General features: G+C 39.2%; 1 protein-coding gene across 1 annotated transcript; it reads left to right on the forward strand.

Annotated features, from left to right (window-relative positions):
* Positions 1-15,691: 15,691 nt before the first annotated feature.
* Positions 15,692-16,264, forward strand: LOC138903803 (uncharacterized). The gene has a single exon (XM_070192370.1). The coding sequence runs from the start codon at positions 15,692-15,694 to the stop codon at positions 16,262-16,264; it is 573 nt and encodes a 190-aa protein (XP_070048471.1).
* The last annotated feature ends 276 nt before the right edge of the window (positions 16,265-16,540 follow it).

Below are 16,540 nucleotides of genomic sequence, written 5' to 3' on the forward strand. Positions count from 1 at the left end.
TAACAACAATAAAAACATTATAACCAAGCCATTCCCCATTATTTCCAGCGATATGAAGTCATATACACAACTCCAAAATAGTCCAATAAGAGACAACAACTTCTTATACAATTTCAAGTTCTATCTTGTAATTCTTCATCCAAATAATTTAACCAACGCATATATAAGCTTATGCCTGAGAAATAAGTGTTATACATACCTTAAATAATCAGAAAAAATTCAAAACAAAGCTTCCTTTAGCTTACAAGCACCCTTAATGGCATCACAACACCATAGAGACACTTTTCTTCACTTAGGCTAACTTTTGAGGATAGGTCTAGGTAAAACCACCTTGGATTAGACTTGGAACCTTGTAGAGATGCTAGAGAGGTTTTGATAGAGTTTAGTAAATTTCATTGGTCGAAAATAGCCAAAAATGAGCCGTCCAACCTCGTTAAAATGTTCTAGGGTCGTCCACCACCTAAGTGGGTCCCATTGGGAGCTGCTAGTGCAGTTTCGCGAAAATGCGAATATTTCTAGACTCTGATGTCGTATCGACAAACGGTTTAATGTGTTACACACTACACTCATAAATATTCAATTTTGTAGGTGGATAATCCCGTAATACCTTGTATATTGGGAGAAGAGATCCGCTACATTTGACCTAATATTCAGTACATTTATGAATGTAACTTGTAATAACCTTTGCCAACTTTTGTTCCACAACTCGCTTAGCTTCAAAACATAACACAAGACTATCATATAACTACAATAAATGATAACATAACCTCCTTATCATGTTAATAACCTTAGTTTCACCCCAAAAGTACATGTTATAACATTCCCAATTTGTCGACTTTGGACGAAACTTATTTTCTTCTATTGGTTTAGCTTCTAAGCCTTCCAACCCTCTTGGTACTTGTTATTCATGATCTTAAATATTTGTAATCTCCAAGGTAACATGACTAACTTACTTTATGTACATTCAAATATAATCTTATTTCTTAGCTTATATCAATTGACTTACGATGTACTCTCACGTATGAAAACATAGGGTGTAACATCATTCCCCCCTTTGGAACATTCATCTTCGAATGTTGACTTATGCGCTTATCAGTCTCATAACCTATAGCTGTTATGAATACTTTAATAATGTCCTTTCCATCTATGTAACTGTTCTGCGAAAAAATCTGAAGGCCAGGGCATTCCCCCCTTTAGGCCTCTTTCTCACACCACGACCTGTGGTCGAAATTCATCCAATCTCGTAACTATTGTTTTTTTCTATCCTGCAGCTTGTACGACTTTGTCCTTGTATGTGCGACTATGTGATATTTCTCTTCTTTTTCCTCCATCCTTTAGCCAATCTCTAGGCCGCACTTTGTGAACATGTATAGAACTATGACAAGCTATCCTTCTAGGCATCTATAGGTGTACTCAAGTCCTTTGCTTGGTACTTTGTCGAACTTACGACTATTTATATATCTTGTTTCATACCCTCGGTTATATATGCTTGTGGCTTTACTAAATCTAGGTAGGTTATACTATACCATAACACTTACTTCAGTTTATTATTACCGACATCTACTGCCCAACTCCAGGTTACTCTATCTCTCTCAGCTTATCCTATATGTATAAATCTAAGTCCTCTAATGCTTCCTAATCACGATTCATCTTAAGAATGATGGCCCAATCTCATCTCATATCCTAATATCATCTCATACTTTGTAACTTTTATCCATCCATTGTTGATTCATCTTAATGTTGATCCATAATTAACCACTGATAACTTGAAACCTCTTATGTAATACATTGTCACTAGGGTACAAGTCACATTGGGGAATATTTGAAGTGATTTGCCTGATCCACCTCGGGATGATACCATACTTCAATAACCTTAGTTCATAGCATGCCAATGTGATTCATCTTACAGACAGGGGGGGGGGGTATTCTAATCTTTGCAATTCATGAAATCCCTTTCTTTAAATCATTACTCAATCAAAGGCATAAATTTCATCCTTTACTTTATCACAATTACACCCTTATTCTACTATCAGGGCAAATGTCATCTTTTTAATTGCTCATAGTCTTAGACTCCTCTGAGTTCATTCAGGCTGCACTGAGCTTTTTATAACTCAAGGAAACCATAAGCTCTCTTGTTTTGATGGGCTTAATCCCGAGGCCTTACCTATTCGTGTCACGTTCTCACTCATCTTTTCTAATCCTTACTCCTATCTAGCTAAAACATTGTTGCTCTACCATAATTTAGCTTGCGACCTACACATATCTATTCATACTACTCGCAACCTTCCTTTCACTTGCTAGCACAATATACTTCCTTCCGTGCATTCTCAGTTCTCTTTAAATGTAAGCAATTACTTTTCCTAGTTGTTCTGCCACTTGATGCATGGATACTTAGCTTATCTTAGTGCCAGCTAATACTGGAATTCCCTGTAACGCATATGATTTCATATATCACCTTTGACTTCCGTTCATTACTCACGATAGGTGCCACTTTCTTATGGAGTGCATCCAATGTTGTAGTGAGACTATTGTTACAAGGACATTTCTTCTTCAAGTTACTATGCTTAGGTTGAAGCTTTCTTCCTTATTTCCTTAGCTAGTCTTTCATTGTAGCACTTCGGGGAGACCCTCTGAGTCTTGTAAAGTTGCGAGCTTATTACATTATATACCGAAGGGGAGGTGCCTTGGTGTATGTTGTTTGCTGATGATATAGTTATGTTTGATGAGATGATAGGCGGCGTTAACGAGAGGTTGGAGGTTTGGAGATAGACCCTCGAGTCTAAAGGTTTGAAGTTGAGTAGGACTAATACTGAATATCTAGAGTGCAAGTTCAGCAACGCGACGTGATAAGTAGACTTGGACGTGAGGCTTGACTCATAAGTAATCTCCAAGAGAGGTAGGTTCAAATACCTTGGGTCAATTATCTAGGGGTAGAGAGATAGATAAGGATGTCACACATCGTATAGGGGTGGGTGGATGAAATAAAGGTTATAGTCTGCAGTACTGTGTGACAAGAATGTGCCACTAAAACATAAAGGCATGTTCTATAGAGAGGTGGCTAGACTGGCCATATATTATGGGGTAGAGTGTTGGCCCGTCAATAATTCCCACATCCAGAAGATGAAAGTAGCAGACATGAGGTTGTTCAGATGGATGTGTGGGCATACTAGGTTGGATAAGATAAGGAATGAAGATATTCAGGAGAAGTTGGGCATGACTCCGATAGATGACAAGATGCAGGAAGCGAGGGTTAGATGATTCAGGCACGTGCGGATGAGAAGCCAAGATGATCCGGTTAGGAGGTTAGAGCGGTTGGCTTTGGCGATTATGAGAAGAGCTAGAGGGAGGCCTAAGAATTATTGGGGTGAAGTGATCAGTCAGGCTCTTTATAGGAAGGTGTAGAGGTTGAGCATTAGGGTTGAAGGTTAGGAAGGAGTCGAGCATTTTTCTCCTTCGTTCCGAAGGGGGGATTAGTCTCTTCGGGTATTGTCTTGAACTATTAGTGGTGTATGCTAACTCCGCACTATTTTCCCATTTTTTCACTGTGCTGTGGCGTTATTACTGGTTGTTGTTATTACTTTTCCATCTATTTTCCTTTTCCTATGATGCTTATATTACTTTTCTGATTTTTCTTGCTGTCACACACTCTGTTGTCTATTTTCGTCTCCTCGAGTTGAGGGTCTCCTAGAAATAGCCTCTCTACCCCTTTGTGGTAGAAGTAAGGTCTGAGTATATTCTAACCTCCCAGACCCCATCTGTGGGATTTTACTGGGTTGTTGTTGTTGACAAAAGTTCGCAAAACTTCTCTTCAAATTCCATGGATTAGATGTTAAATCTCCTAAACAATCATGTTATGTAATAAAAAGGATCAAATTCACTTACCCAATAGTTTGTATGAAAATGACTCTGCAAAATCGCCTTCCACCGAGTTTAGGTCTCAAAAATGTGATGAATAAAGCTAAGTCCCGAAATACACTACATATAATCAGCTGCAGATGTCGCATTTGCGACAAGAGGTTCGCCAATGCGACAAAGGCATCGCAAATGCAAAACCTACCCCAACCCTGAGCCTATCGCAAATGCGACAACTGGTCCGAAAATGCGCACCTAGCAGGCTCGCAAGTGCCAGAAAACAATCGCAAAAGCGGCCTGCTCCAGTCCTAGCTCCCCATTACAAATGCGATCAGGGGTTTGCGTATGCTAACCTGGAACCCATCGCAAATGCGATATTAGTTCCGAAATTGCAAAAGATGTTCCCCTAGCGCAACATCACAAAAGCGAGTCGTACAAAGTCACAAAACCAAATCTGATCCCGATAGACATAACCAATGATGAAAGAAACACACAGAAATTCATAACCCATATCACATCAACCAGTCATGGAGCTCTCTTGCCAGACGAGAATCAAAGCCAAAATCTAGGCTGACTAAAGACACTATTGTTCCAAACATAGCTTAATCAAATATGATGGCACTCAATTCAGGCCCAATAACTTCGCCTCATCCAATACAAGTTTCTCTACCAATATGCCACACAAATCCTACCTAGAGCTACATATCATGCATTAAGTGCACCAAACAAGTGACAAATTCGATGTACCCAATAATTGAAGAGAATCAAATGAGAGAACTGTCCCGCAAGCTCAACAGATAGTACCATGAAGCGTAATGCAATGAAGCCATCACACAGGGGAGAAAAACAACACAAGAATTATGCCGAAAGGATCATATCCCAACATAACTCTTATATGATGCGTGACTCAATCGAAACACATGTACACATAGGATACGTCGAGCTGTGATGCTCACTATCAACAACCATATACACATCAATAACAAACACGTGAAGTGCATGACCATAACTATGCAAAAATGGATAGCACAATATACCACAAATAGAAAGACCACAACCGAGGCGCAATCAACCATTCAATACCCCGAGAATCATCTCGCTAAAATTTCGCCACAGGGCCCCCAACAGAATCGCATCACGTAAAAGTAATCAACAGATCACAACCCATCATAGCATATGAGAGTAACACATAGAACATATCATAACATGAAAAAGATCCACTCCAACTGATAACACATCCCTCCACAATAACTGTGTTGGGTAGAAACATTCGACCTGATGTAGAATACACATTCTCATTAGGCCCACCAATGGCCTCCAAATCAATTCTGATCCTTCCAAAATAGGTAGATAATAATAGAAATTTGCACAATAATCGATCTATAACACATGCCTATGAGAATCCTCTTCGTCTTCAAATCCCTAGAATACCATAATCACCCATTCCCAACTACATTATTCAAATTACTGACATATTCAATCGTTCCACGAGAAATACTTCCATAATTCCTTATTTCCACATAGATAAATCTGAACATCATAACTCAATCGATCAGGCCATTAGCGTAATACATGTCAGGCATTTGCAAGTCAAAGCACAATGCGCCTTTTAGAGTGTGCACCCTTCTTAGGTGGTACCAGATAATGCTAGCATTCATCTAAATATTTGAAACCGTCCATGCTCTCTAGAACTCGTGACCCCATACAGGAGAAAAATCATAACACGCAACACGTTCCTTATGCTGCTGCCAGACATCAAGCCCAAGTCGTCCTCGACACTATCAAGAACTATTCGAAAACTGTCCACAAATAACTAAGCAACCAAAACTGAATTTTCCCATCTTAACCAAGTCACGCAAGCCATCAAACCCCATTGTATTGACACAAAACACCACTAAACCATCCTCCTCATCTTGCCTTCAAGTTAACACTTCTCCTTGCCGATACACTATGATCCTAAAAGAGATCCTAGCACGAACCACGTCGTCCAAAAGCCTATAAACCATTGTATTTGTAAGGCCACATAATAATTTACCTAAAACCCGGGGTTTCGTGGTGCCGAGGTAGGCGTATGTGGTAATGATAGCCGCGGTACAGATTTTTTGGGTTGAATAGTACGCTGGAGAGTTGAAGGAAAATGCTTTGCAGAAAAAGGCATTTCTAGGGCCCACTATGCGGCTGCAGAATTGCTCTGCGGGCCGCAAAATAGCCGCAGAGTGAGGCAGTCAATTGGGCAACTTTTGGATGTCATTTCGTGGCCAATTATGCGATCTCAAAATGATTTCGCGGGTCGTACATCAATCGAAGAACCAACATGGAGATTTTTCGGTGGGAAGTTCTGCGGCGCATTTACGATGGCAGAACAGGTCTGTGGGACACAAAATAGCCGCATACCCAAGCAGTGGTGCCCAGTTCCAGAGGGTCATTTCGCGTACCGCAGAAGCATTATGTGGTCGCATATGCGACCGCAGAGCTGTGTCGGGCATCCCATCATATCATCTCGGTCACAGTGGGCGAAATTATAAATTTATGCCAACTGATCAGGTGGTTGGTGCGTATATAACACCGTAACCTTTACCCATACCAAATATACATATAATATAGGCGTATGTAATGCCATATGGTCATGGGTCAATGTACATGTATATATTAATGCAATTCATAATGAATAAGTCAATAAGATCTCTCGGAATGTCATAAAATAAATATTCCTTCGTTTAATATCGTGAAATAAAATTTATCAACTTATGTATTTTCTGAGACCCATGAACAGATGATATAATAACCCGACACAGGGGGAATCAAGAACATAGGTGTAACGACCCGGTCGATTATTTTAATTATTACAATCTTGTTTCCCCATTTACTGCATAAATTGTACTTTACAGTTGTTGTGTGAATTGGTGGGGTAATTAGTTCGGGTTCGGTGAGTTTTTGGAATGAATTGGAATACTTAGTTTTGAGGTTTAAAGCTTAAGTTAAAATAGTGACCGAGTGTCGACTCAGGTGTAAAAAACCTCGGAATGGAGTTTTGATGATTCCAATAGCTCCGTATGATGATTTTCGACTTAGGAGCATGTATGGAAAATTATTTGGAGGTACGTACTGAATTTAGGCTTGGAATGCCGAAAGTTGAATTTTTGGGAAGTTTGACCGGGGAGGTTGACTTTATGATATCGTGGTCGGAATGCGATTCTGGAAATTGGAATAGGTCTGTAATGTGAAATGTGACTTGTGTGCAAATTTTGAGGTCAATAGGACGTGATTTGATGTGTTTCGGCACAAGATATAGACTTTGAAGTTTCAAAGTTCAATGATTTCGAATTGAGTTGTGATTCGTCATTTTGATGTTGTCATGTGTGTTTTGAGGCCTCGAGTAAGTCTGTGTTAGGTTATTTTGTTGAAATATTAGTATTTTGATATGGAATTAATTCGTATAATTTTTGTGGGCGGATTCAAATTAATGTTGACTAGATTCGAGCCGTTCGGAATTGATACGCGCAGAATGGAACTTCTGGAGCATTGCCTAGCTTGCTAGACATTGGATTTGGCTTGTTCGAGGTAAGTAACTCTTCTAATCTTGGAGCTGAGGGTACGAACCCTGAATATATGTATTATGTAAATCGTTGGGAGGTGACGCACATGCTAGGTGACTGGCGTGTGGGCGTGCACCGTGTGAACTGTGTAGTTATTTGAACTTGTGTGAAATCGTGAAATCTCTACGTACTAGAGTTATCAAAAGGTGATTCATGCTATAACTATGTTTAGACTACATGTCTATCCTATTGGGACCCGCCGAGGTCATTTATGCTATTTACTTATTTGTTTTCATCGCATTACATACTCAGTTTCATATGCATATCATTTCTCAGTCTCTGTTGTTATTTATTGATACATTATATCATTATTTTTGGGCTATTTTCATGGCATTGTGAGCCCATGAGAGAGAGACTAGAGAGATTGATGACTGAGTGAGGCCGAGGGCCTGATTGATTCTGATATTGATATTATGGCATGTGAGTTGTCCGTGCGGTTATTAGTGCTTGGGCTGAAGGAGCCCTTCCGGAGTCTGTACACCCCAAGTGAGCGTGGTTGATATTATTTAGGGATGGATCTTCCCTGGACATGGATCTTCTCCGATGTATATTATACCTGGAGATGGATCTTCTCCACGGGCCGGATTGGCCTTCCTCGGTATTGATTGACTGATGGACAGTGATGTATATATATTCCGGGATGGATCTTCCCTGGGCCGTTTGGGCCATATACAGTACTGAGTGGTTGAGCGTGATGAGCGAAAAGTGTGAGACACTGAGATTGAGTACTCTGAGAGTGTGAGTACATGATTCATCTCTGAGATACATGGCATTGACATGCACACATGACATACAGGCATAGAGATGTATTTTTCCTCATGTTGTACGGTATCACGTCATTCATGACTTTTTACACACATTGATATATGGGCATAGAGAGGTATTTCACACTTGCTATCTGGAAAGAAAATGAAACATCTTATTTATTTTGGAAAGGATATTTGGAAAAATTATTATTTTCAAACATATTCATATATTCGGCAACTTTCAACCTAAGGCTAGGTTTGTTACTTAGTCAGTACATGGGGTCGGTTGTACTGATACTACACTTCTGCACCTTGTGTGTAGATGTTGACTGTTGCTGTTGCTGCGTTCGTTGGGAGCTAGATCTAAAGATGTACCTGCGTTCTGGTTGTAGTTGCCTCTTGTTCATGGTAGCCTTAGATTTATAAAAGCTCTGTTTATGTACTATTCAAACAGACTATGTATTTATTTCATTTCCGCTTTATAAACTCTATTCTTAGAAGCTCATGATTTGTACTACTAGTTCTTGGGGATTTTATAAGATTAAGACCTTTATTCACTTAAATTGCTTTAATAATTATTATTGGAATTGGATAGTTGGTAATTGGATTACCTAACGGGTTCGGTTAGGTTCCATCACGACTAGTTGTATTTTGGGTCATGATAAGGTGGTATCAGAGCTCTAGGTTCATAGGTTCTACAAGTCATGAGCAAGTGTCTAGTAGAGTATTGCGGATCAGTATGATGACATCCACACTTATATTCGAGAGGCTACAGGGCATTTAGGATATATACTTGCCATATTGCTTTCCTTATCATGCGATATTGATTCATCTTGAGACATAACTCTTTGAATACCTTCCACGTATTCGTATGCGCACATGAGCGCTCGGTATCAGCTGTGCATCACCGGCTTATGATTCTATGAATGGGGTTCGAGATGGGTATTATGTCTTTTGGTGATGGGCTAGTCTGGAGGACTTGTGGCCATGGTTAGACCGCAGCTTAAGCTCGGTAGCTTCAGTGGTAACTTGTACATTTAGACTCATATGTTCGGTAATGACCCTACCGTTGAAATTGTGGCTCGATGAGCGGTGGAATGGCTTTGTGATGAGTATGATGTAAATGCGGGATGTGTTAAGACGATTTGAATATGACGAGAAGCGTTTCCTTGAAATGTAAAGGAAAGGCCATTGGGTGCATGATTTTTGTTTTGATGTGACGTATAGTCTCGAGTATGAATATTTTGAAGGATCTTTAACATTGTTAAATTTTGGGACAGACTAAATTCTCATGTCTTGTTAATAAGTTTGGACTTGGAAAGATTAGGTGATTGCGTAGAAATTGTGACTGCTAAAGGGTATAACAAGATACTAATTTAAGGTTAATGTTACACTCCATATTTTCGTACGTGAAAGTACGCCATAAATAAATTAATGGAAGCTTGGGAATGAGGTTATCTTGAGGTTACACGCATTTATGCTATTTATAACGAGCGATAAGTAAGTGTCGTGGAGGATAAAGGGTAAACGAATCGAAGAAAATGAGTTTCGTCAAAGTTTGGCATTTTAGGATAAAATACAGGCCGAGCTAAAATATCCGGTATTTATGGACTAGTACCATACAAGGTACCACATGGCCATGATAGTAAGGTGTATAAGGTGTGTTAAAAGTGAGCAGTATTTTAAATAATTTGAGATAATTCTTAATTATGCCGGTAATTGGTTAATTACCGGGTAACGGCATACTACCTAATTGATTATTGGATAAACTTTAAAATTCCCCAACAAGGGGATTACGTGGCAGCAAGCCACATCCTAAAGAAATGACTCTTAGTCATTTCATTTTAGGTGGCATAATGTGTTAGTTACACATTCACTTCATTCCCTATATTTTGTATACAAGCAATACAATCAGAAACATTAAGCCATTCTTCAAGTTTTCAACAAAAAAAACTTCTTGCAATCAACTTCCTACAATCAATGCTTGGTCAGTATTGATACCAATAAAATATGAAAATGATTTACCAATTTGATGAACAATTGAAATATAGCTCCATCCAAGCCCAAGAATCCCGTCCACATTACCACCAAATTTTTTGCTTCTTGCACAATCAAAAGCGTGAGCTTTAGCACATGAGCAATATAATTTCTTACAACTTCCTACATAGATACAACGTGATTTCTTCAATTAGCAAGATTTCTTAGCACATTAGCAACGTGAAATTTTGCAGTTCTAAAGGAGTACGGTGCAACCTTTTCTAAGAATATCATACAGATATCTTTCCATACTCCAGGTATGTTAAAGCTAAGCTCTTCCTTCATTTTGCATGATCTCGTAATTACACAAGTTTGATAACGAGTTATAAAGAAAAGAATTTATGTCCCGAAATTTACATATATTTTCCTAGTCTTGTAAGTTACAATATTCTCCTTATCGTGACTTCATATTCAATTGAGTATTTCCTTTATCCAGTCAAGAGAGCCGAAAGTCTATATATACAGTATTACAGTATTTTCATTACCATCGAGCTATAATCGATGGGCAGGACCCTATTGGGCAACCTCTGATCAGATGGTAAGTTATATACCGAGCCTACTGTAGCTGAGTGCCTATGAACGAGCCCAGTTGGTCAAGATACAGAGCCTAGTATGGCTGAGCGCCTATGAGCGAGCCTACTACGGCAGAGCAGTTATATATATATCGAGCCTTATAAGGCCGAACAACTACTTTTACTTACTATATTGAGAGAGTTGAGTAAGTATCAACATGTAAGCATATTTTCATATTATCATTGACTTCCAGTTACTTTCAATTATTGTATTATCAGTTCAGTTTTAGCTTTTAGTATAGTGCCTTACATACTCGGTACATTATTTCATATTGACGTCCCTTTTGCCTGGGGACGCTGCGTTTCATGCACGCAGGTCTCGATAGACGGATCAAAAGTCCTCCAAGTAGGCGATCAACTCAGCATAAGATATTGGTGCACTCTATTTGCTCCAGAGTTTCTTGTCTGGTCAGTATGATTTAGATGTCTTTGGTTAGGTATGGCGGGGCTCTGTCCCGACCTTTATAAAATTTATGTACTCTTAGAGGCTTGTAGACATATGTCATGTACGTGAAAGATTGTACAGCCTTATCAGCCTATGTTTTGAGTTTATAAATGTTCATGTTGGCCTATTAGGCCCGTATGTCACGTGTATATGATGATGTAATAAGAAAAATATGTTACGTTGGTACTCAGTTGAGTAAGGTACCGGGTGCCCATCGCGGCCCATCGGTTTGTGTTGTGACATATCATTTTCGTAATTGCTCAACCTTAATTGAGGTTTTGTTATTCCATTCATTGTTGACTTATCATTATTTAGAATCATTGATTCATGCTATCTCTTTTACCGTCGAGTTGTAGTTATGTGGAAATCATTGTTGCACGCTCTCTCTCCCCTTGTTGAAACCATTATTCTCTATTGTCTATTTCATTATGAGCTCATTCATCCTTTTCTTTATGTTCTAAAGCTCTTGAATTGATTTACTTATCGTATTCCCGTGTTATTGTTGTAGTTGCTATTGTACCTAGTATTGGTGAGCCGAGGTCTATGCGTGGTTATGGTATTGAAACTGTTTTGAGGAAATGTTGTGGCATGTGTTGTAAAACTATTTTATTGTGTTGTTATGTTTTGGTACACGTGGTATTGTTGAGAGGATTGCCTGGGTGTTCGCACATGAGTTGTCTATGCTATTGTTACTATTGATATTTGCACATGCGGCGTGACAAGGCGGGATATATTTGTGGGTTTGCGCATGTGGCGAGACAAGGTGAGAATATTATTATGTGCTTGCGGCGAGACAATGTGGGCACTGAATTTATTATTGCGCACGTGGCGAGACAAGGTGGGCTATGTCGGGAAATGATTTGTGATGACTTGTGATGGCCTGGGGGCATTATTATTGTTGTTATTTGTGTAGTGGTGTGCATACCCTATGTGAGTTAGACCGTGTACATTTTGTGGTGATCGTTTCTTATGTACCATTCATTGTCTCTACTCTTGCTTGTTTACTTGAATTGTTGTAGAACACTTGTACAACCATACACATAAATAAATCACCCATATCGATTTAAGAAGATGAATCCTGATGTTATTGAGCATTTTCATGTACTCCCGTGTACTTTCCTTTTGTGTGAGAGTTATCTTGTTGGCACGTGAGTTGTCCATTCAGCCTGATGGTAGGCTATAATCCCGTATTTTAGTCGTTTATCGCACTCTAATTTACTGCACTTCAATTGAGCTTGAGCTTTAATCGCTAGTTTTTTGCAATAATTGCATGTTTTATGCCTAGTAGAAGTGATTCCAAGCTATATAGATATTGTGGAATGAAATCGAGCTATTTGGAGCTTTGAAGTCTGAGTAAAAGCCCAGGGGATTAAGTCGGGATCGCCTTCGGGGGTCGAGAACCACATCCAAATTTCAAAACGCAATGAAAAAGATTCACTCTAACAAAAACACACAACCGCAGCGCGTGGGGCGGCGTGTGGGGTGTTGCGGCTGCCCAAATTCTGCCCCAGCAAAATTTGCACGCTCTCTGACCAATCCCACTATAGCCCCGCCTGCCGCGTTGCCCCATGCGGTTCGCCTGTGCAGTTTTTACAGAGCTGGAATCCTATTTCATTCAGGAAAAGGTGTTTTTATCCGGGCATGACCCTACTAAGTATAAATACAGGTAAAAACATTATTTTTAGGACTTTTTACACATCTTAGACCTAAGGATGCCAAGGAGGAGGTGAAGAAGCAAAAACACAAGGATTTTATTATCCGATCCTCACTCAAGATAAGAGTTTGGATTATTTTAGGTTTTCCTTTTATTTGAACATTGTTGTGATGAATTGCTCCATATTAATGGAGTAGTTTTCTTTAGGGTTTGATGGATTTGGTGTATTGATACTTGTTTGTGGATATTAACTCTAGTTTTTATGTATAGCATCGTTTTGGATGTTTTAATCATTGCATCTATATTCACTTGTTCATTTAATCGAGAGATGCATAACTTGTGACATTCTTGCATTCTATCTTGTTAGTGGAATTCATTAATTCTTCTTAGCAATCGAAAGAGGCTAATTAAAATGTTGATTAAACCTAGTAAGGAGGATAATCGAGAGAGGTTCTCCAAAAGACCAATCCACTACTATCTCGTGCATATCTTCACTGATCTTAAATTAGTTTATCTTGTGAGGTTGAGACTTAATCGAGAGAGAAGTTTCTACTAAACAATTGAATTAATAATCTAGTGGATTCGAGAGACTCACTTGAACACTAGAAGTGAATTATCTAGAGTTAAATCCCAACATTTGTCTTGCACCTATCCTATCAACCCTATCGTCTCCCAATTGAAAACCTTCTTTGCTCACTACTTGTGTCGATTGTCATTAGCCAAAAGTTTAGATTCTTAGTTAACTTTAGTTTAAATTACAGAAATCTCAATTGTTGATCATCTTGGATAGCAATCTAGCTATAAACCATAAAAATACTATTTAACTCCAATCCTTGTGGATACGATATTATATTTTACTATATTTGTTTATCGAGCATATTTAATTGTGTGTTTTGCGCTCGTCAAATTTTGACGTCGTTGTCGAGAATTGGCAATCAATAGTGTTGGAAATAGTTTGTAGTGCTAATTCAGGAAATTTTATTTTTCTCTTTTTACGGTTGGTGTTCTTTGACTATGCGCAGGCTATAAGTTAGATTGGTGCATGACTCGATCGTCTGGGAAAGAAGTGCAACTATACGAGTCAGAAATAGAGAGGCAACTACGACAGTTGAGGAAGGAAAGAAATCTCCCTGAGTATATAGAGAAGGTTAGGAAATCCTCAACCAAAGAAAACATGGCCTGAGATAATGATAATGTAGATTTGGCTACGATGGATGCAACCCAACGAATAGAAAAAGATGCAAGGGATGCTGAAGAAGCAGCTATTAGAGATGCAGAAATTGCATATGAAGAAGAGAGGACTCGGAGAATGGCACAGAATCAGCTCTTCGGTGCAGACCAAATCAGAAACATAGCTCCCGGCAAGGGTTATCAAGTGTGAGACCACCCCCAGTTGCAGCTAATAATTTTGAGTTGAAGGAAGGGTTACTTCAAACCCTTCAAAATTGTTGTGTCTTCATAGGAAAGCAGAACGAAAATCCAAACTATCATCTAATGGACTTCGAGGATATCATGAACACCTTTCAATATAATGGTGTGTCACAAGATGCAGTTTACCTAAGGGAATTCCCCTTTAATATCAAAGATGATGCTAAGCATTAGCTTCGAAGCTTGCTCCAGGGATCAATTAGAACATGGGAGGAGATGACCAGAAAATGTCTTGCTAAATATTTCTCCTCAGCTAAGACGGGCAAGTTTAGAAGAGAATTCCATAACTTCTGCCAGAACGAGACTGAAACCGTGTTTGAAGCTTAGGAGAGGTTTAAGGAGATTGTGCGAAAGTGTCAGCATAGCGGAGTTGAACTCTGGATGCAACTCCAGGACTTTTGGGATGGATTGTCGCCGACCTCAGATAGAACATTGAGCAATGCTGCTGGAGGTTCATTGAAGAAAAAGACTCCAGAAGAGATAGTTACAATTCTTGATGAGTTATCTGAAGATGCAAAGTAGTGGCCTTCGGAGATTGTGGAAAGAAGAAGATCAACTGGTGTTCACCAAGTTGATACTAACACATCTGTGCATGTACAACTTGATGCCATGGCCAAATAAATAAGGAATCTGACCTTAGCCTTGATACATAACGAGCCTCATGCAGCCTGTGATATATGTCGAAGAGGACACCCTACTTATGAGTGTCAAGCTACCATGGAGGAAGTGAATGTTGTGGGTAATTATAATTTCAATGCAATGGGTCAGAAGCACCCCGGTTGTTTATAGAGTTCACCTGGGGGTATAGCAAATGTATGGCAACAAAATAACCCCAGATTTCAGGAGAGGCCGCAATCTCAGTCTCAACAGTAAATTTAGACTGGGTTAGAAGATTTGATGAAGTCTTTCATTATCAAGATAGATGAGAGATAAGATGCTCATGGTGAAACTATTAATGAACTTGGAACAGATTTGCATAACTTGTCTGAAACAATACCAGGTACTCTGTCAGGTGATACTGAAAAGAATCCCAAAGAAATGGTAAATGTTATGACCTTGAGAAGCACGCAAGTATGGAAAGATCCCACTCCAGTCCAAAAAGAGGTGATACCTGAAAAAGAAAGTGGGGAGGAGCTAAAAATTGAAGATGGTAAGAAGAAGAAAGGTAAGAAGGGAGCAGAGAAAAATAAGAAGGAGGAAATTTCAAGAAGGGAGAACTCTAATGAAGAGACCAAGCACATGCCTAATTTACCTTTTCCATAAAAGCTCTATATAAAAAGTTGGACAAGTAGTTTGAGGGATTTTTAGATCTGCTGAGACAGGTTAATGCAAACCTTTCATTCACCGAAGTTCTCTCACAAATGCAAGCTTATGCAAAGTTCTTAATGGAGATCCTTACAAAGAAGAGGAAGATAGAAGAGACATTGGTAGTCAAGCTCACAGAGCATTGCAATGCAATCTTTCAAAACAAACTCCCACAAAAGTGTGGAGATCTAAGGAGTTTTATTATACCTTGCTCTTTAGGCACTCTTAACTTTGATAAATCTTTATGTGATTCCAGAGCCTCAATGAATCTAATGCCTTTGTTAATTTACAGGAAACTAGAGAATGAGATTGGAGAGATAAGGTCTGCACCCATATCATTGCAGTTGTCAGATCCAAAACACATAACACCTGAGGGGATAGTTGAAGATATCTTAGTGTGGGTGGATAAGTTTGTATTTCCAGTAAACTTTATAGTGGTGGAGATGGAGGAGAATAAAGAGATACCCCTCATCCTAGGAAGACTATTATTAGCAAGAGGTAGAGCACTATTAGATATAAATGAAAAAAAGCTCATGCTTAGAGTGGGGGAAGAGACTGTAACATTCAAGATGGATGTAGAAAATGGGGTGAAAAAAGAGAAGCCAGCTGCAAGCCTTGAGTGGAAGTGAAGGGTGTGAAAGAGAAAGGCTGCATTGAGTGAAAAAGATAAGTGTGGGGTGTACCCCAAGAAGGCTGAAAAGAAGTTGTCTGCATGGATGTGTGCACTAGTTCGGGCTCGTGGAATGGATCCTGACTTTGATTCAGACTCCGACTAGATATTCAGGGAAGTTTCGACCACCTTATGCTTTTTAATTGTGTGCCATGGGGACATGCCACAACTTAAAGTGTGAGGTGGGGGATATTTGTATGTTGTATGTATATTAGTCTTAGTTGTTGCTTTAGTT

Source organism: Nicotiana tomentosiformis, unplaced genomic scaffold (assembly GCF_000390325.3).
Source record: "Nicotiana tomentosiformis unplaced genomic scaffold, ASM39032v3 Un00003, whole genome shotgun sequence".
Classification (NCBI taxonomy): Eukaryota; Viridiplantae; Streptophyta; class Magnoliopsida; order Solanales; family Solanaceae; genus Nicotiana; species Nicotiana tomentosiformis.